At 35.6% G+C, this 20,563-nt stretch overlaps 2 protein-coding genes across 3 annotated transcripts; both read left to right on the top strand.

Annotated features, from left to right (window-relative positions):
* Positions 1-5,356: 5,356 nt before the first annotated feature.
* On the top strand, positions 5,357-8,610 carry LOC113317497 (subtilisin-like protease SBT4.13). The gene is made up of 9 exons (XM_026565618.1): positions 5,357-5,469; positions 5,551-5,645; positions 5,804-5,895; positions 5,978-6,224; positions 6,340-6,832; positions 6,924-7,018; positions 7,093-7,320; positions 7,405-7,516; positions 7,705-8,610. Exons 1-9 carry the CDS (start codon positions 5,371-5,373, stop codon positions 8,461-8,463), a joined length of 2,220 nt encoding a protein of 739 aa, XP_026421403.1. The 5' UTR covers positions 5,357-5,370; the 3' UTR covers positions 8,464-8,610.
* A 212-nt stretch (positions 8,611-8,822) lies between these two features.
* On the top strand, positions 8,823-13,466 carry LOC113318603 (heat shock cognate 70 kDa protein 2-like). 2 transcript variants are annotated; one of them, XM_026566785.1, is made up of 3 exons: positions 8,823-9,215; positions 11,081-12,781; positions 13,194-13,466. In XM_026566785.1, exon 2 carries the CDS (start codon positions 11,134-11,136, stop codon positions 12,757-12,759), a length of 1,626 nt encoding a protein of 541 aa, XP_026422570.1. In that variant the 5' UTR covers positions 8,823-9,215; positions 11,081-11,133; the 3' UTR covers positions 12,760-12,781; positions 13,194-13,466. The 2 variants fall into 2 exon arrangements, with proteins under 2 accessions (XP_026422570.1, XP_026422569.1); XM_026566784.1 differs by having other exon boundaries at positions 8,823-10,560.
* The last annotated feature ends 7,097 nt before the right edge of the window (positions 13,467-20,563 follow it).

Genomic DNA, 20,563 nt, shown 5'->3' with positions numbered 1-20,563 from the left:
AAAATAGAATCTTTCATGGTTTCTCCACAACCATACCCAAAAACCTCATCCTTTAGCCCTAAAAAACCTCTATTTCAAAGTTTTCCCAATAGGCAACAACCATCTACATACCAATCTCGTATTTCTCCTACTACCACTACCACTACCACCCAACCATCTTCTTCCCAAACCCCACCTGCCACGAAGGCTCCGCCACCTCCACCCTAACCTAATAATGCCCAACCCATTAGGTCGAGACCTCCAAACACTTATGCCTACCCAACTGAAAACAAGTATTATAAGTGTAAGCAACCAGGGAACACATCAAATCAATGTAGAAGTAGGCATACATTAATGACCGAAGAAGAATCTGTTGTGTATGAGGAAGAAAATGAAGATGTTCATAGAAATATCGAAGATATATAAGCATATACGGAGGAAGGAGATGAAAGTGATTATGTCTCTTATGTTATTCGAAATTTATTGTCCATTCCTCGTGTTGATTATCCAACCCGTAATCGTCTATTCCGCACTCAGTGTCGTGTGCAAGACAAGATATGTGATATGATCATTGACAGTGGAAGTTGTCAAAATATTGTTTCCTCTAGTTTGGTGGAAAAGCTGCAATTATATACTCATCCACATCCAAAAACATACTCCATTGGTTGGATTGATGATAAAAACAAGAAGAATGTAGATTCTCAATGTTTCGTGTCATTTAAAATTGAAGCATATAACGAGACAGTGGTTTGTGATGTTGTGGATATTACTGCTTGCCACATATTACTTGGACGCCCATGGCTATATGATGTAGATGTCACTTATCGAGGTAAAGCTAATACGTATTCGTTCATGTACAATGGTAGCATAATCACATTGCAACCATATTACGCGAAACCTAATCCAAGTCTACAACAACAAGATACTACGATGTTGGTTTCCGCGGATATCTTAGCAGATGCACAGAATCAGGTATGATTTATGCCTTAGTTGTACAACCTTCTACTTCTGATCTTCCTAAAACTATTCCTACTCAAGTGAAGTCTTTACTAGATGAGTTTTCATGTGTTTTACCATATGATATGCCTGATTCTTTGCCACCTATGAGAAATATCCAACACCAAATAGATCTTATGCACGGTGCAAGTTTACCTAACCTTCCCCACTACCGTATGAGCCCTAAGGAGCACGATATACTTCGATGTCAAGTGGATGAATTGCTGTCTAAAGGTTTCATACAACCTAGTTTGATCCCTTGTGTTGTTCCCGCCCTCCTTGTGCCTAAAAAGGATGAAACTTGGCGTATGTGTATCGATAGTAGAGTTGTTAACAAGATCATAATCCGTTATCGTTTTCCAATTCCAAGATTAGATGATATGCTTGATATGCTCTCCGGTGCCAATATATTTTCGAAGATTGATCCTAAAAGTGGGTATCATCAAATCAAAATTCGACTTGGAGATGAATGGAAGACTGCATTTAAGACAAAGGATGGCCTCTTCGAGTGGCTTGTTATGCCATTTGGATTGTCTAATGCTCCAAGTACATTCATGAGTCTTATGAATAAAGTTCTACAACCCTTCATTGTTAAGTTTGTTGTGGTTTATTTCGATGATATCCTTATCTATTCGAAATCTGAAGAAGAACACCGTTCTCATTTGTTGGCTGTTTTCAATGCTCTCAAAGAGAATGAATTATTTATCAATCTAAAGAAGTGTCAATTTTTCACTTCTAAGGTTCTGTTTTTGGGTTACGTTGTTTCTGCTGATGGTATTCAAGTAAATGATTCTAAAATCACAGTTATTCGTGATTGGCCTACTCCTAAGACAGCCTCCGAAGCTCGAAGTTTTCATGGTCTAGCTTCCTTTTACCGTCGATTTATAAGAGATTTCGGCTCTATTGCATCCCCTTTTACTGACAGTTGGAAGGATAAAAGGTTCGTATGGACGGATGAAGCTGAATCAAGCTTTCAATTACTCAAAGAAAGGCTTACTTCTGCACTTATCCTTGCACTACCTGATTTCAACAAGCTTTTTGAAGTACATTCCGATGCTTCTATATTAGGAGTTGGTGCTGGTTTGTCACAAGAAGGTAAACCTATTGAATTTCTTAGTGAAAACTTACATAAGATCGTCAAAAGTGGTCTACTTATGAGTTAGAATTCTACGCGGTGATTCGTGCACTACAGAAATGGAGACATTATTTAATACACAAGGATTTTTTCTTGTATACTGATCACCAAGCCCTCAAGTATATTCAGAATCAATCACCATTCAACAGAATGCATGCTAGTTGGATTTCTACCTTACAAGAATATACTTTCTCTATTTAGCACAAGTCTGGTTTAAACAACAAAGTTGCTGATGCACTTAGCCGTCACAATAATCATAGTGCTCGCGAGTTGCTCCTTATTACCATCCGTGCTGAAGTGATTTCTTTTGACTCTCTTAAGGAATTATATCCTACCGATCCCGAATTTTTATTACTATGGCAGAAATGTTCTTCCAAGCAACAAGGTACGGGCAATTTTGCTTTACATAACGGGTTTCTTTTCAAAGGTAGTCGTTTATGCATTCCTTATGGTTCCATTCCTAAACACCTTATTAAGGAGTTACATAGTAGTGGTCTTTCTGGCCATTTCGGGCGAGATAAGACTATATCTTTAGTCGAAGCTCGTTATTTTTGGAATTCTCTCAAAAAGGATGTCCATGATTTTGTACGACGTTGTATGATTTGTCAACGAAGTAAGGGTCATGCACAATATACAGGATTATACATTCCTCTTCCAGTTCCAGATGCTCCTTGGGAAGATATATCAATGGATTTTGTGCTAGGTTTACCAAGAACCCAAAGAGCTCATGATTCTGTTTTTGTGGTTGTTGATCGCTTCTCAAAAATGGCACATTTTATTCCTAGCAAGAAGACTATGGATGCTGTGACTACGACAAATCTTTTCTTCCGTGAGATAGTCCGTGTACATGGTATTCCAAAGACCATTACTTCTGATCGAGACACTAAATTCTTAAGTTGGTTTTGGAAGACACTTTGGACTCGTCTCCAAACCAAACTATTGTTTAGTAGCACAGCTCACCCACAAACATATGGGCAAACTGAAGTAGTAAACCGATCATTAGGGAATCTTATTCGTTGTTTATCTGGATAAAAGCCACGACAGTGGGATTTATCTCTTGCTCAAGCTGAATTTGCCTACAATTCAGTTCCTAATCGATCCACAGGTTATGCACCTTTTCAAGTCGTTTATTCTAAGGTTCCTAACCGCACATTGTATCTTGTCTCTTTACCATCAGTACCTAGTTCCAATGTTGCAGCTGATTACATGATCGAGTCCCTACAAGTGCTACATGTAAGGTCAAGAAAAACTTGGAAGCTGCTAATGCCAAGTATAAGCTAGATGCTGATCGTCGACATCGTTTTCGGTCTTATGAAGTTGGTGATCTAGTTATGGTGTACTTAAGCAAGGATCGTTTTCCTACTGGCACCTACAACAAGACGAAGTACAAGAAGATTGGCCCCATTCGCATTCTCAAGAAGATCAACGACAATGCTTACGTTGTTGACCTCCCAGCTCATATGAATATCTCGTCCACGTTCAACGTTAAGGATATCTTTCCTTATTTTCCGGGCGATAAGGTTTCTCTTCCAACACCGAAATCGAGGACGAGTTCTTTTCAAGAAGGGGCCCGCCTGATGTAGGACATCTAGATCAAGTCACCCCCGTTTGAACATGATAGTCAAACCTTATTCTATTTCTAGTATTGTTCCCTAATTTATGGTTTCCCTATTCTAAAATTGTTCTAGAACTTAATAGTTTCCTAGTTTAGGAAATAGTGAAGCTTATATAAGAAGAGGCCTAGTCTTGTAGAATTTCTACACATTCAACATTATTATCTTATTTGAGTTATCAAAGATATTTTATTTAGTTATTGTTCTCTAGTATTCTTATAGCTTTTGTGAATCTATTGATTTCACACTAGTTTTCACTATCTTTTGGATCCTTGATCCAAGTTATTACGCTTCCGCTACGTTAATAACTGGGATAACATGCATCACACGTGCATGGATATAACGGGTGTATCTCCTTTTACTGGTGGTGGTGTACGCACTTTTTTCCCTGGCCAAGCAATCATCAATGTTGTAAATCGTAAATGCAGCAAATATCTGGAAAAGTGTGCTGCTCAAGGGCTTGGCTTCAGTGTTCTTGCTTTCACGGGAATTTGGTGGAAATACTATAAAATTTTTAAAAAGACTGCAGAATTATATGGCTAGTCATGATGCAAATGTCAGAGTAGGAGATTTCCTTTTCCATAGATTAGGGTTTGTTATTCAAAGAGGGATTGGAGCACATTTTGTTGCTTGGCTCCCTTCAAATTTTCTGCAAATTTCTCATAATTCTTTGTTACTTTTCCCATCCATTAATTACTTTTCTCATACTTCTTTGTTACTTTTCCACGGATTTCTCATACTTTTTAGTTTTTTTTTTCTTTTTTTTTTTACCTTAAAAAAAATGACAAATAGAAAACATATAAACATAGGTATTTTTTCAAAAAAACATAAAATAAATATATTTTAAAAATACAAGGGTAATTTAGAAATTATAAAAAAATATATGGATAAGCGGCTTTGAAAATTACTTGAAAATATTTGTATTTTGTTTTATTGTCATATTCCCAAATTAACCAATTGGGCGTTCAATTGCAAAGGCTATGACGGTGCTAGCATGCGCTGGTTTTTAGCAACAAGAGTGCTCTTAAGCTCAGGGAGGGTGCCTAATCAAAATTCCTTAGGAAGGAAAATCAAGCTTTGCTAATTTGCTATACAGTATACACAAAATGAAATGTGTAAATATCTCAGTCTATTATGTGGAACCATATTGAAATGTGTAAATATGTTATCATCACAGTTTTGATGTCCATTCGGGTTTCTTTTTTCCTGATGCATCGGGCATCACCGTACGTGTGCCATGCATCACCGTACATGTGCCAAATCGGTAAATGGGTATGGCAAAGTAAGTTTTCGTGCATTAAGTTCATGCAAATTAAAGTTAAATCATATCCAAAGAAAGAAGAAAGCCATATATTCGATGTTTATAAGGAAAGATTTGTAAAGATATATATGTATTTGTTTTCTTTCCTTTGGGGGAATGATAATACATTTATTGCTGTAATATTTCTTGTAAGCAATAGCTCTAATACTACCATACGTGAAACAATTTCCTTTAATACATTTATGTAAAAGAATCCTTTACTTTTAGTAATACATTTAATGTGCCTTAATGTATAGGATCTTTACTTTTAAAGCCAAATTCACATTATAAATGAAAATCTTCTCCGATCATTTTCTTACATTCAATAAAAGTTTCTTATCTTAACAATGGCTACAACAAGTTTACTTTCCAGCTCTTTTTTGATTGTTTTCTTAGCTATTGCATCCATTACCGTTACTTGCTATGCTCAAAATGAAGACAGAAAGGTTTGTTTTCATATATATTCCCTTTCGCTCTCGTTATTATTCGTCCCAGCAGTTTCATAATGATCACTATGTCTATTGCAGGTTTATATTGTGTACATGGGTGAGCTTCCAACTGAGAGTGTATATACCCCAATGTCTCACCACCAAACTATTCTTCAAGATGTTCTCGAGGGAAGGTAAGCAAGAACAAATATTCATAATCTGGTTTAGAATATCTTATACTATCTTGATCTGATCCTGCATGAATTCATATACTATTTCTGATTGATTGGTGAAACAAAATAAAGAGTTTGGTACCGATTCTAAGACGCATGTCGTTTTTGTGGCTTTGCAGTTCAGTCCAGGACACATTAGTTCACAGTTACAAAAGGAGTTTTAATGGATTTTCCGCAAAACTCACTGAAAAAGAAGTTCAAAAGCTATCTGGTAATTAATTTGTAACTTCTTTTATTCAGTTTACATGAAAGCATAGACCAATGGCGACATTAAATTATTAATGATTGTGTAGGTATGGAGGGAGTAGTATCGGTCTTTCCAAATCGAGTCTACCAACTTCAAACTACCAGGTCTTGGGACTTTATAGGCCTCCCTGAGAAAGTGAAACGAATGGCTAATGTTGAAAGTAATACCATAGTTGGTGTCATCGACAGTGGGATCTGGCCAGAGTCTGAAAGTTTCTCTGATGAAGGATTTGGTCCTCCTCCTAAGAAATGGAAGGGTGTCTGTGAGGGTGGTGACGATTTCCCCTGCAACAAGTAATTTTTGGATAATTTCATGCCTTGTTCTAATTTTCATCTACGCAATCTCAAACTATTTACACATCACTAATCTCAACATCTAATGATTTTATGCTGATTTGTTTATCTACAGCAAGCTCATTGGTGCCCGATTCCATGGAGACGTCGGAGAATCTGCTAGGGACACACAAGGCCATGGTACTCACACTTCATCAACTGCTGCTGGAAGTATTGTTAAGGGTGCTAGCTTCTATGATATCGCAAAAGGCAACGCCAGGGGAGCAGTTCCCTCGGCTAGGATCGCGGCTTACAAAGTTTGTGGCTCTGATGGTTGTCAATCAGATGCAATTTTGGCTGGATTTGATGATGCAATTGCTGATGGAGTGGACATTCTTTCAGTGTCACTGGGTGGTACTGATCCAGCTAGCTTTGACACCGACCCTGTTGCCATCGGGTCTTTCCATGCTATGAAGAAAGGGATACTCACTTCACATTCCGCCGGTAACAGTGGACCTGAACCACAGACAGTGACCAGTAACGCACCTTGGGTATTATCCGTGGCGGCAAGCAGTACTGATCGACGGGTCGTCAACAAAATTGTCTTAGGAAATGGAAAGACGCTTCAGGTAAGTTAAATGCAACCTACATATATTTGACTACCCAGGGTTCAGCGGTTTCTGGAACTGTCAGTTCACAGTGCCTTTTGATATGAAACAGGGTCTTGGTGTGAACGGTTTCAAGTTGAAGGGAACTAAATTCCCGCTTCTGTATGGGAATAATGTTTCAACCACATGTGAAACTTTCTCAGCAAGGTAAGTGACTTTCGTACTTCACGTCTAAATAACTTGAGTTTCAACAGTACAAACACTAATGGACCAAATTTCAGGAGTTGCGAGACTGGTTGTCTGGACAAAGACTTGGTTGAAGGGAAAATTGTCATTTGTGATTCAGCTAAGGCAGTAACCGAGGCTTTTACATCCGGAGCTCAAGGAACCATCCTGGTTTCAGATCCTTCATTTGCACGTTTCGATGTGTCTTCAGTTTATCCCTTGGCAGCTTCACTAATAAACACTACGAATGGTGACATTGTCAAGTCTTATTTCAAGTCTGCCCGGTAAGTATATGAATTTTGAAATGACTGACTTATGTCCATTTTGCAAGAATTATTAGTTTTAACGTCCTTTACTCTTTCCAACAGAAAGCCTGTTGCCACCATTTTACCAACCGAATCAGTAAAAGATTCTCACGCTCCTGTAGTAGTTTCGTTTTCGTCTCGGGGACCAAACTCAATCTCACCCGACATCGTCAAGGTAAAGGGAAAAGTTATATGCATCTATAGTAAAAATTCTGACTGACCTGGACAGGCCGGCGTAAACCTACGTTCGACCTTTTAGGAGATGTTCTCTAGCCGACCTGGTACTTTCTACTGGAAAAGGCTTTGGATTTGGATATGAATTAGTCTTTCATTGACATTGTTTCCATGCATTTTGTAAAACAGCCGGATGTTAGCGCACCAGGAGTGGATATATTGGCTGCATTCTCGCCTGTGGCTAATCCTTCAACCGTTGCCGGTGATACTAGGTCAGTGAAGTACAACATACTCTCTGGGACATCAATGGCATGCCCTCATGCAACGGGAGCAGCAGCTTACGTTAAAACATACCATCCTGATTGGTCTCCTTCTGCTATAAAGTCTGCTCTTATGACCACAGCTTTCGCTATGAACAATACAAAGAATTCTGAAGGTGAATTTGCTTATGGGTCTGGTCAAATTGATCCTGTGAAGGCTCTAAATCCTGGTCTAGTTTATGACGCACATGCAGATGACTACGTCAGATATTTATGTGGTTTGGGTTTCGACTCGTCTAAAGTAAAGCTCATCACAAGCAGTACTTGCCCCAGGGGATCAACTGCATCTGATTATTCTAGGAATCTAAATTATCCTTCATTTGGTGCTCATGTCGAAGCTGGCGAAACCATCAACTTAAAGTTTACAAGAACAGTGACCAATGTTGCCAAGACAGAATCAACGTACAAGGTGAAGGTTACATCGGATGATAGAATTACAGTGTCAGTTGAACCTAAGGTCCTTACTTTCGACTCACCCAACGAGAAGAAGAAGTTTGTTGTAACTGTAACTGGAGATGGATTGGGTTCAGATGAAATGGCAACTGCGTCACTGGTATGGTCTGATGAGGTTCACACTGTCAGAAGCCCAATTGTTGTCTATTCGCAGTCTATACTCTATCTAGGCTAGGAGTGAGTAAACTTCAGATTTCCATTTCCATTGTTGATATGTGAGCAAATTCTCTATTCACAGCTTGCAGGCTTTTCATCTGTGTGTTATTATTCATTGTAGTTGTAATTCCTCTATAAATATAAAGGTTTTACTAATAATTTTGTATTTTGCTGAATTCCTTGTGTAACAACTGTCTGCAAGATAGATATCAGGGGGGAAAAATATATCAAACATGGTTCAGACATTTCTATGTGCATCCCATAGACAGTGTCACATGGATGTCAAATCCACCAAGTGCTGATAAGTTACCTTGGCAAATGCTATAATGGTGCAAACATGCGTGCTACTAAGCGCAGGCAGGGTGCCTTAATCAAAATTCCTCTAGGGCTTCAATTTTTCTAGCTATGTGGTGGAAGATGGGATTCCTCATTCCTGTGTCTCTGCTGCTGCTGTAGATGACAAACTCTACTTTCTTTTAGCTCAATCTCCCTTTCTTCCTCTATTCTATTGATTCTGAGTGATGGGTTCTTACTTAATTTGATTTTCTATCAAATTTGAGCATATGGGGATGCGTGATTATCAGTTAAAACAATGGAAATCAACAGATCTTCCCAAATACACCTACAAACACAATCTTTGGAAAACCCCCTTCCTCCCAGCACAAAATTTAGTGCTACGAATTCTACAAAGAAGACAGTTCTCCAAGGAAATAATATCATAAAGTCAGCTGTAATGGTGAAAATGAAATCAATCAACTTGGAGGACCAGAGGTACTTTTAACCTAATAATCTTCTCTAATATCTACGGAGTATTAATTATGTAAATTTATAAGGTGGGTTTTCATAAAGTTATAATTTTTATGAGATTCCAAGCTTAATTTGTTTTTGAGAAATGAAGTTTTCTGTGACTTGATTTGTGGATTTGATAGATTGAATTCTGTTTATTAATCAGTTCTGTTAGCTCTAAAACTAATAGAATTAGCTAATCCTATTTCTATAGAGAATCTATTTGATTTTATTCCTGAGGATGCTCATGGCAGGCTACAAATTTTATATGCATAACTTGCAACCTATACCTAGATAGGGCCGAGGCCGGCAAATTGACTGTGTTGTAATGTTCATAGCCTATTCGAACGGATTTTTTGATTTCAATCTTATGTTAGTCCACACAAGATTGTAATATACTAGCAACTATTTCAACTTCCAAAGAGACTTTGTTAGCTGTTAAGTCATTTTCTCAGAAAACTCGTTCTGGTATGATGAAGTTAGCCATCAGGTCTTCTTAATTAGTCAATGACATGGTAAGAAGTATCATATACTAGGATAGATGGCAACGTGGGCAATATGGAATTGTTGAGGAATGTGCTGAATAATAGTTTAATTAGGAAACTACTAGAAGGTGTTGCGTTATGCAGGGAAGTTCTTAGAGCTCATAAGCAACCACAACTTCTTTCAGGTTTCGAGAATGGGATATTTAGTAGGTAAGGGACGTGAAAGTCCATAAACTTCTACATATATGATGAGTAAATTGAACTTTCCAAGCAACAGACCAGCTATTATTTTAATATGTAGTTTGCAGACTTCCATCAGAAGCAAAAGACCAGCATTTGGGATGGTTGACCTGAAAAAATGAACACGGTTGATCTGAATAAATGAACAAGCAATACATCTCACCGACTGAACTATTCAATCTTGCATCTTCTGTTATTAATTATAAATTTATTAAGGAGCTTGAAGTACGTGACTATGAACTTAGACCACTCCAAGCAAATTCAGAAACAGACATAACAAGACTAGTCAAAAATTGTAGTATAATCTAAGCCCCAATCATTTTGTCTAGTTTCAAGTGTGATTTTTCTTCCTTGTTGAGTTTTTGTTTTGGTTTGAACTTGTACTATTACGATGGCTGAAAAAAATGGCGAAGCAGCAGTAGGAATAGATTTAGGGACAACATATTCATGTGTAGCAGTATGGGAACATGGCCGTGTTGAGATTATTACCAATGATCAAGGAAATCGCACTACTCCTTCATATGTTGCTTTTACTGATTCTGAACGTTTAATTGGTGATGCTGCTAAAAATCAAGTTGCCATGAATCCTACCAACTCCATTTTCGGTAAGCTTCCTAACGCCTGTAATCAAATTATATATATCTAAACTCCATGAATATCTTTGTTACTGTACAAACTGTAAATTATATCTGGAAGAATCAAATTGTGGCTAAGTTCCTCGATTTTGCATTATGTTCCTATGGTTAGTTTCATGACCATATCGATTTGATTCATTAAACGTTGAGGATTTGTTATGCGCGAGGGGATTGAACCCATCTCAATATTACCGGGAGAGTGTTCGTCTGTACAAACCACATCCTTGGTGGTCATTTATGTATGGGTATCTTTTTTCTGTTTGCTTGATCTAGTTGTCTAGATTGACAATAGGATGAATGCCTGACTTTATATAGTATTGTGGATTAAAATCTCATGGCTTCGGTTAACTATTTTATTGTTCTCCCGATTCCTAGTTGATATTGTAAGTATTATAGATTGCTTCTGAAAATAATACTAGCATGAGCTCGTTGCTCATACAGTTAGCATCTCAGGAATTATTTTCTGAATCGTCTATTTAATGTTTTGTAGATGTGAAGCGGTTAATTGGTAGGAAAATCAATGATAGCTTTGTTCAGAGTGATATGAAGCTATGGCCCTTCAAAGTCATTCCTGGCCAAGATGAGAAACCCATGATTCAAGTCAAATACAAGGGCAGGGATGTAAAGTTTTCAGCCGAGGAAATCTCAGCCATGGTTCTCTCTAGGATGGTACAAGCTGCTGAAGCTTATATTGGTTCAAGTGTTAAGAATGTTGTTGTTACAGTCCCTGCTTACTTTAATGATTCTCAGCGCCAAGCTACTATGGATGCTGGAAAAATTGCTGGCCTTAATGTAATGCGTATCATCAATGAACCAACGGCGGCTGGACTTGCTTATGGTCTTCATAAGGAGGCAACCAGTATTGGTGCGAAGAATGTTCTTATCTTTGATCTTGGTGGTGGTACTTTTGATGTTTCGTTAATCACCATTGAGGATCGTATCTTTGAAGTCAAGGCTACAGCCGGAGATCCCCATCTTGGAGGAGAGGATTTCGATAACAGCATGATGACTGAGCTTGTTCAAGAGTTCAAGAAAAAGCACAAGAGAGACATTAGTGGAGACCCAAAGGCTCTTAGGAGGTTGAGAACAGCATGTGAGAGGGCAAAGAGGGCCCTCTCATCTACTACCCGGACAACCATTGAAATTGATTCTTTGCATCGAGGAATCGATTTTCAAACATCCATTTCTCGTGCTAGATTTGAGGAGCTGAATAAGGATTTGTTTGAGAAATGCATGGAAACTGTTGAGAAATGTCTGATGGATGCTAAGATGTTCAAGAGCAGCATTCACCAAATTGTGCTCGTTGGAGGGTCCACAAGAATTCCAAAGGTTCAGTCTCTATTGCAGGATTTGTTTGATGGGAAGGAACTCTGCAAGGGCATCAACCCTGACGAGGCTGTGGCTTATGGTGCTGCAGTGCAAGCTGCTATGCTCAGTGGTGTGGATGATGTGAAGTTGCAGGAGTTGGTGGTGGTGGATGTGACGCCTCTTTCTCTTGGTATTCATACAATTGGAGGTGTTATGAATGTGTTAATCCCAAGGAACACAACCATTCCCACCAAAAAGGAAAAGTTTTACACTACTAACGCGGACAATCAATCGGGTGTGATGATTCAGGTGTATGAGGGTGAAAGAACTAGAACTGTTGACAATAACTGTTTGGGTGTGTTTGTATTAGACGGAATTCCACCAGCACCTCGTGGTGTTCCTCAATTAACAGTAAGCTTTGATATGGATGCAGACGGCATACTGAATGTGTCTGCTGAGGATAAGAGATCAGGAAACAAAAAGATGATCACGATTACAAATAATAAAGGGAGGTTGTCAATGGATGAAATTGAGAGATTGATCCAAGAGGCGGAGAAATACAAAGCAGAAGATGAAGAACACACAAAGAAGGTGGAGGCTATGAACTCGTTAGAGAATCACACATACAGCATCAGGAACATGATTAAAAAACATGGTTGGAAGCTAACATCGAATGTTAGGATAAAGATGGAGGATGCGGTCAAGTATGCCTTTCAGCGTTTGCGTAGCAATGAAATTGGCGACATAGAAGATATCAATGGCGAGATAAGGAAGTTAAAGAATCTATGCACCCCTATCAATCCTATAATAAACGGGCAGGGTGGTGTTAGTGCAGAACCCAAAATCGAGGATGTCGAATAAAGTTTGCATCCCCACTTTTCCTGTGAGTTCTGCCTTTCCAAAACCTTCAAGTCATTAACTTACTTTCTTCTGTCACTTTTGTATCATGACAGAATTGGTTATGATTTTAGTTCATTGTAGTTGTTAAGTTTTTGCTTTTATAGTTTCTGGTCGTCTCAATTTGCTCTGCATCTCTGTAATATTAGAAAAAGGTTGAGAAATTGTTGCAGAATCTTTTACGTTAGTCAAGTGTCATCAACATGGTCATTGCAGTAACGAAAACGATGCTACCCTAATTTCAATTTTTTTTTAGCTTTGTTGTAAAGTGAGAATTGATTTCGCTGTATCATACATAGAAATCTACATTGAGAAAAGAAGCATTTGATTTGAATTAGTTCTCCAGATCAATTTTACTTGTGGACCTAACGATGCAACAATTTTATTCCTCTTGGCAGGATTTCGTGGTAACTTGGAACATGGAAAATCCAAGATCGAGACATCCTCGGCTTTGACTGAAGTTGCATCTGGAAGGGAGAAACAAAAAGATGAGGAAGAGCTTGATGAAGAGATGGGTTTCAGTGTTTTGAGTCAGATGATGAATATTGATGCCTTGGTTATACTTGGCTATTATAGCACTTCAAATTTTCAGCGTTTTTGTTTGATAGGAAATCACGCTTGGTTATGTTTGCTTTTTGTTCATTGTTCAATTGGAAACCTTTTCTACAGAATTTGTATCTTTCTGTTTAATCAGTTTAACGGAGTTTTCCGGCCAGCAAATTGGAAACTTATTGAATCTCATAGTTCTTGATAATGGTCTATGATGATGGCCTTATAATGGAGAATGCAATTGAACCAAATCATGGACAGACTAAAGAATTAAACACTCTTTATTTGCAATGGGGTTGCAACTTATAAGATGGAAATCAATCACAATACTGGTAATTCCTATCAAACAAAAACACTAGAAAAATGAATTAATTCAAAACCATGAGGTAATCAAGATAGTCATTGTAAAGGCAATAACAACAAGAAGATGAAAACCGTTAAGTTGCCCGGTGGATCCACTCGAACCACCAGCACCCATTATAGCGCTGCCGCTAGCAGCACCAGCATTCCCTATTTGTTTGACGGAGTGAGTAAGAGTTTTGTCGCAGTCATTGTCTTTTTTTTCATGGAGATGAAAATCATAAGCCGAAACTACCGTGGGATATGTTGGTGGCAACGATGTGAGAATAAGGTTAAGGATTATGCCGAAGAAGATGAGATAAGAAAGAAGAATTTTTACTTGTCGGTGCTTCATGGTAGGCTTCATTTGAACTGTAACTTCTTATTTAGCTGCACATTTAAGAGTTAATGTCAAAAACGGCATCCATGATATATATATATATATATATATATATATATATATATATATATAAATGAATGAATTAGTCGACATGCTTCCATGTCTTTTTGGCTGAACAATTCTTAAGGAGAAAGTGGGCGGCAATACCTGTATATATATGTTTCCATGTCTTTCTGGCTGACCAATTCTTAAGAAGAAAGTGCGCATAAGAAAAACTGAAATTCAGGGATAAAAGCAGAATTTGCATTGTCATTGTGGTTTCAGGCTTTCAGACTCTGAATTGGCATGGAACTGAAAACATGACATTTTTTCATCATCCGGATTAGGATATACCAAGTAAAATGACAAAAGCTAAAATGACGGATAAAATAAAGAAAAAAGGTTAGTATTTATATCGGATATATATAGGTCAAATAATAAGGTTAAAAAAACATTCTGTGTTTTGTTTTTCTTATTCTTTATTATATATAAGCAAAACAAAACATTTTTCAAAAAATAAAATAAAAATTAACTAAAATTAAACATAGTACTTATCCATTACAAAACAATACAATCATGAATAAGAGTTCTTCATTTACTTCAAAATGATCATATTTTGTTTTATTATATTACCGAAGAGTGTGTCTCTCTCAGTTCATAGATCTTGGACAATATTTTAGGTAAAATAAATTTCTTTTTAGTGGGAAAAAAGAAGAAACAAAAGAAAACAAAGTAATAAGGACCACAATACAAATTAAATAATGAACTTTAACAATTTGAAAAAAAAAAGTGAAAATTGGTATACGAAAATGAAATTCCTCTATATATATGTTAGCCAAAAGTGATAATTAATTAAACTATGTAGGAGTTAAATATTGCACACGTTAATAACTACGTGAAGTAAAGAATACAACCTAAGCGAAGGGCGTCGCACACAACAAAGTTGAGATGACGCACCAGATGATGTCAGCAAAGTCACGAGTAAAGTGTGAAGAATCATGCGAAGAAATATGTTATGCGAAGATGAGCGATTGTATATGAGCGAATATGTCGCATAGAGATCCCGAAAATAATGGGATTTTTAGCTGTCATCCACTATGTAAAATCCTATATAAAGGAGAGAGTTATTGTTTCCAAAAAGATTCTAGGACAAGTCTTGGAAAGGAAATAGGAAGAGAGAGAAAGTGAGCTTAGGTTTCAAGTAGAATTGTTGTAATACTTGAATCATTCTTGTAAACATTCTTAATCTTTAGTTAATAAAACAAGAATTCATGATGATCACATAGAGGTTGAATCAGTTATAGTGGAGTGTAGTATAAGAATTTATTTTATAGATCGTTAATTAGGATCGTTGAACTTCATGATAATCACATAATCAAATACACAAAGATTAGTTTATACGGAATACCTGATAGCGTTAATCCATCTCACGCCGATCATCTTTGGAGCAGCGGTAATACCTTGTGGAGTTCTTAGTTTCTCCTTCTTGACCTCATACGTTATGAATAGTTAAATTCTCGAACCCAATACCGATGGCTATTGTGTTCCTCTTATAGGCAGAAGGAGGACCAAGTTCCTAGGGTTTAGTTAATAGCATTAGATCTCGACCGTCCATCAAAGAAGAGATATTAGGAATAATAATCCCATAAAGGAAACCGAACATAAGTATAGCAATAATCTATTACCAAGATTATTACATGGGCCCAAGGGAATATTTCTAGTCATACAAAATATTCTTACATTCTCCCACTGGTCCATGTGATAATCGACTTAATGGTTAATCATAGAAAACATAAGTGCGCATAATTGCTAAACAAAATTTAATGGTTAAACATAATACCTTGATCAAGCAAACTACTCATGCGGGTCCTGGCGGTTGCACATTGTCCTGTTATCAACATGTTCCCTTCCATGTACCACAACACAAATAGCTTACTTAACTAGGCCTTAAATTGGGATATCATAATGGTCCAGTAATGTCTTCAAAAGAAAGACAATTCCTGTTAACATTCATCCATTCACATAAGTGTATACTAAACATGGATACAGAAATAATTCAGAATGACATTAATAAGAGCTCAATAAGTGTTCATAAATAAGCACATAAATTAGCTGAATTCAATAAACAATTACTCCCACATACCTAATGATTTTAATATTTTCTTAATAGGTCTTAAAAGGTAATTGTTCAATAAGTGCATCTCCAAATGCAATTGTGCTTACGTGATACATGAACAAGTATTGTTTCTGAATTGGTTAATTCACGCATATATACTCAAGGTTCATGTGTTTTGTTTCTTTTGTATCATATCGTGCTTTAATGTTGCGAAGCTAAGACGATAATTTTCAGCAATGTAGAGACAAACCTTAAGTCTCTAAGTATAGCAGTAATAAATATTCAAACTCAATTGTGGGACTACTGTTAATGGGTTTTTCCTTTAGAAAATCCATACATCCACAAAAATTGAAGTCTGGAAACCCAATCAACTTTTGTTGGGTTTGCTAACTAATTATAAGACATAAGTTAAAATAGTATCTCAAAATTCTTGATAGCTTTCCTGTAATTTGTTCTTCGATTCTTTAGGCATTTAGTTAACATATCAACAACTTGTTATAAGTTTCGTATCATAATTAAGACGTAATGAAGATTAAATTTATATCTTCTATCCAACATGAAATAAAATTTGTTAAATATGTTATTATCTCAAAATTCCTTGAACATTCGATATATGCCTTATATGAGAGCTTTAGTAATCCATATGATATTACTATCACATGGTAAGCTTCATTAATATCATTTGTTTCAAAAAATATAGAGATATGCATAAAGTCAAGATCACTACTTGTAGGTAGTATGTCTTAACATACAAGACCAAGAGTATGAATTTCTCCCATTGATCTTGAGGTATATGCATAAATCTGTAATAATTTCATCCAAAACTTGAAACATTTATAGTTTTGTTGAATTTCATATACCATTATGGGAGGATGCTTAAATTTCATATTTTGATTTCTAAAATTTGTAGACTAAAATTTATCATTAATAAAGGCTATTTTCACATTTAATTAATGCAACTCTTAGGTCATACTGAGCTACTAATAATACTTATGATAATTCTGAATAAGTCTTTCTTTGACATGAGAGAAAAACTTATTTATAATCAATGCATCGTTTCAGAGTAAAATATTTGGCAATAAGTCTTGCTTTATACCGTTTAAAATTGCTATTACAGTCGTATTAGGTCAGAAAGACCCACTTTCATATACAACTGATTTGTGTCTTTCGAGCAATTAAACAATATCCGAGACTTGACTTTCAACCAATGATTTTTTCTCAAATAGCATCAATCCATTAATCAAAATTATTACACATAATATTTGTGAACCTAAAACCGAGTCTTTCCCATTCCATATCAAAATGTAATAAATTATTGTAAGAAAATCATTGAAACAACATGAATAACTTTCTTTCAATCTATGTTGAGACCTTCTTAATGCAGGTTCATGTTGTTATCAAAAAATTTCTTTATTGGCAGTAGTTATATTATGGAGTATTGGATCACTAATTTGTGGTCTTTTATTATCTAACATTCTGATAATGAGAAGATTCACAATATAATAAAGGGATCATTATCATGATTTCTTCAACAGATATTTGCACGTACTCCCACTGATTATGCTATCATTAACGAATTTACATTTTCGGTTTCAATAAGTCTCATACTACGGTTAGAATGTTAAAGAATACCATTTGGATTATTTAAGAAAACCAATGAACTAATAATAGTTTCCAAATCCAATTTTCGTTCTTTGGAATGTAATCCCTCACATCCAACTGAACATCCATAATTTAAAGGTGATTTAAACTAGGTTTCCATCCATTCTAGTCCAAAGTGTGTCTTTGAAACTGCTTTAATCGGAAATCTATTTAAATTACACAGTTGTTGAAAGAACATACATTCACTGATATGTGGTCATTATGCATAACTCATCATGCTTCTAACCATTTTTATAAAAGTATGATTTTGCCTTTTGTTATACACCATTATGCCAAGGATAATTTGGCCTTGTGTATTGAAAAACAATTCCAAATTTTTGAAGATACTATGCAAAAGATTTAGGATATTATCCTGTTTTGTAATACCTTTCACAATATTCACCACCTTTGTTAGACTTTATGATTTTCACTTTATCTATAATTGCCTCCCAAATTCAATAATGAATGTTCAAGAAAACATCCTGGATTGGGATTCATAATGCAATCGATAGACTTACACAGTAACGGGAAAAATTTCCGGGTGATAAACAATTCTATCTTCCAAAAATTGGCCATTAAAAGTCTACAAAATAATCATAATCAACAATTAATAAGAACAAAAGCTGAAATTTATAATAGAGATAAATGACAATTAAGCTTACAGTAGTTACATACCTTCAATAAGATTCTCCTGTGAGTAAAACCTTATCAAGGAACAATGTGAGACATGAAAAACATCAGTACATATTTTACATTCTCATAATTCAACATTACGTTTGTTAAATACTACAACTAGAATTACCTGTGGGCAACTCACGTCCTAAAATGTATTAACAAACTCGAATAATTCTAAATATGTTCATCCTAATATAATGTGAATTGTAGTCACCTGTGGGTGGCTATTATTTCACATGTATATGAAACATTCGGGTAACCTTAATGCTTGTTTAAACGTGTGAACCAAAACTACTTGTGAGCAGCATTGTTCTAATCGTTAAATCAAACTAAAAAAGACTCAAAATACACAATAGTTACAAGATAAGAGTTTAGTATCACTGTGGTGATAACTAAACTATCTAGCGAATATGTACAATTGAAAATATCACACTAACTTTTCTTGTGATATTGCGCAGTCCCACTCAATAATATGGACATACTTGATCTGATCATAAAATTATTCGATTATAAACAATTATGAGTAATCACAAAAACTAATCCAAAAAGCATGTCATATAGAAAATATGAAAACATTAACCCCTTAATAGGAAAAATATCCAAACATGGTGAACATTTCTTAACCCAAAATTGAGCATTAAGCAAGTCTATAAGTATGTTTCTATAATGAATTTCATTGAAGAAAAATTCTTTGATGCATCACTAGTTTAATTTGATGCAAGTTTGAAAAATCATGATGAATAACACATATAATGTGGATTAAAATGAAGGGTGTCAGAATAGGCAATGAACATCATATATTTTCACAAATATGAAGGAATTTATCCAAAAATAAACCTTAATTTCTATAGAATATGTAACAAGTTTTGGATAAAACAACATAATAAAAATATTCATATAAATTTAATGTAAATTTTCTTTTATGCTTTTTATAAGAAATGATGAAAACTTAAGCATAATTTACTTAATCATGATCTATACTGTTATGTCTAGTAAATGCAGTCTAAATTGACACTCAAGGTAGAAAATGTGGAGAAATGATACTAGACACTCATTAAGACGAAAAAGTGATTCAGATCAATAATGTATAACCAAAAATCGTATCCTTAAGTGTCTTCTTAAACATGTGAACTCGAATCACCTGTGCGTAATTGGCGTTCTAATATATTTAAGCAAAACAATATAGTAAGCACTTGACAATATAATGATTATGGCCAAAGAAATTGTTTGAAATCACTGTGGTGATCGCCAAACAATCTTAACAATAATGCCATTATCATAATAATTCGATAGTCGCTAAACCTCACCTTTACGGTTTGGCGAATTCCTGCTTACAATGACAACATGATTATTGCTTAAGAGAAAAACACTCCAGTATACTGTGGTGATACTAAAGAGTCTCGACATAATGATTTTGCGGACAATAATCTCGTTTAATAACAAAAAATAACGTCGGGAGAAAAATCCTACCATGATGCACATACACATAAACCATATCATATACACGCTCAAATCTAATAGTGTGAAAAATGGTTTCATTATAAAATCATTCGATAAAAATCAACTTAAATTGTGCATTAATGTTATCGATAAAGCGGAAGCATATTGGTCGGTTCATATATTTCTGTAAGTAAGACCCCTACATAATTTCTTAGGCTTCATAGAATTTAGTTTTCGCTACAAACTGTTCCATTTATAATTTTGATTCTATAATGATCAAATTTAAACCATACTAAGTTTGAACCAGAAAACCATTAGAACGATTCTTTCATTCTTTTTTTTTTCTTTTTTTTTTTTAATATTGATATCCAATTCAGTGAAAGTCAAAATGAATGGTACACAGTAAGATTCAAAGGTCTATTTTACTATTAACTTGCATGTAAAGTTAGACCCCAAACAAATTGGACAGTATTTAGTATCATAATGAAAACAAGCCAGGTAACCTTAGAAAAAATAACAAACACGTTCATTTTTAAGTTGCAGACTTGCAGTTGAAAAATGCATATACATGATTATTGGGCTAGGCCCAATAGATAGTAGGTCAGTTGATTTTAATTTGTGCTTTTGAC

Source organism: Papaver somniferum, chromosome 10, assembly GCF_003573695.1.
Source record: "Papaver somniferum cultivar HN1 chromosome 10, ASM357369v1, whole genome shotgun sequence".
Taxonomy (NCBI): Eukaryota; Viridiplantae; Streptophyta; class Magnoliopsida; order Ranunculales; family Papaveraceae; genus Papaver; species Papaver somniferum.
Note: the sequence above shows the minus strand (reverse complement) of the source record. Positions and strands in the feature narration are given on the sequence as shown.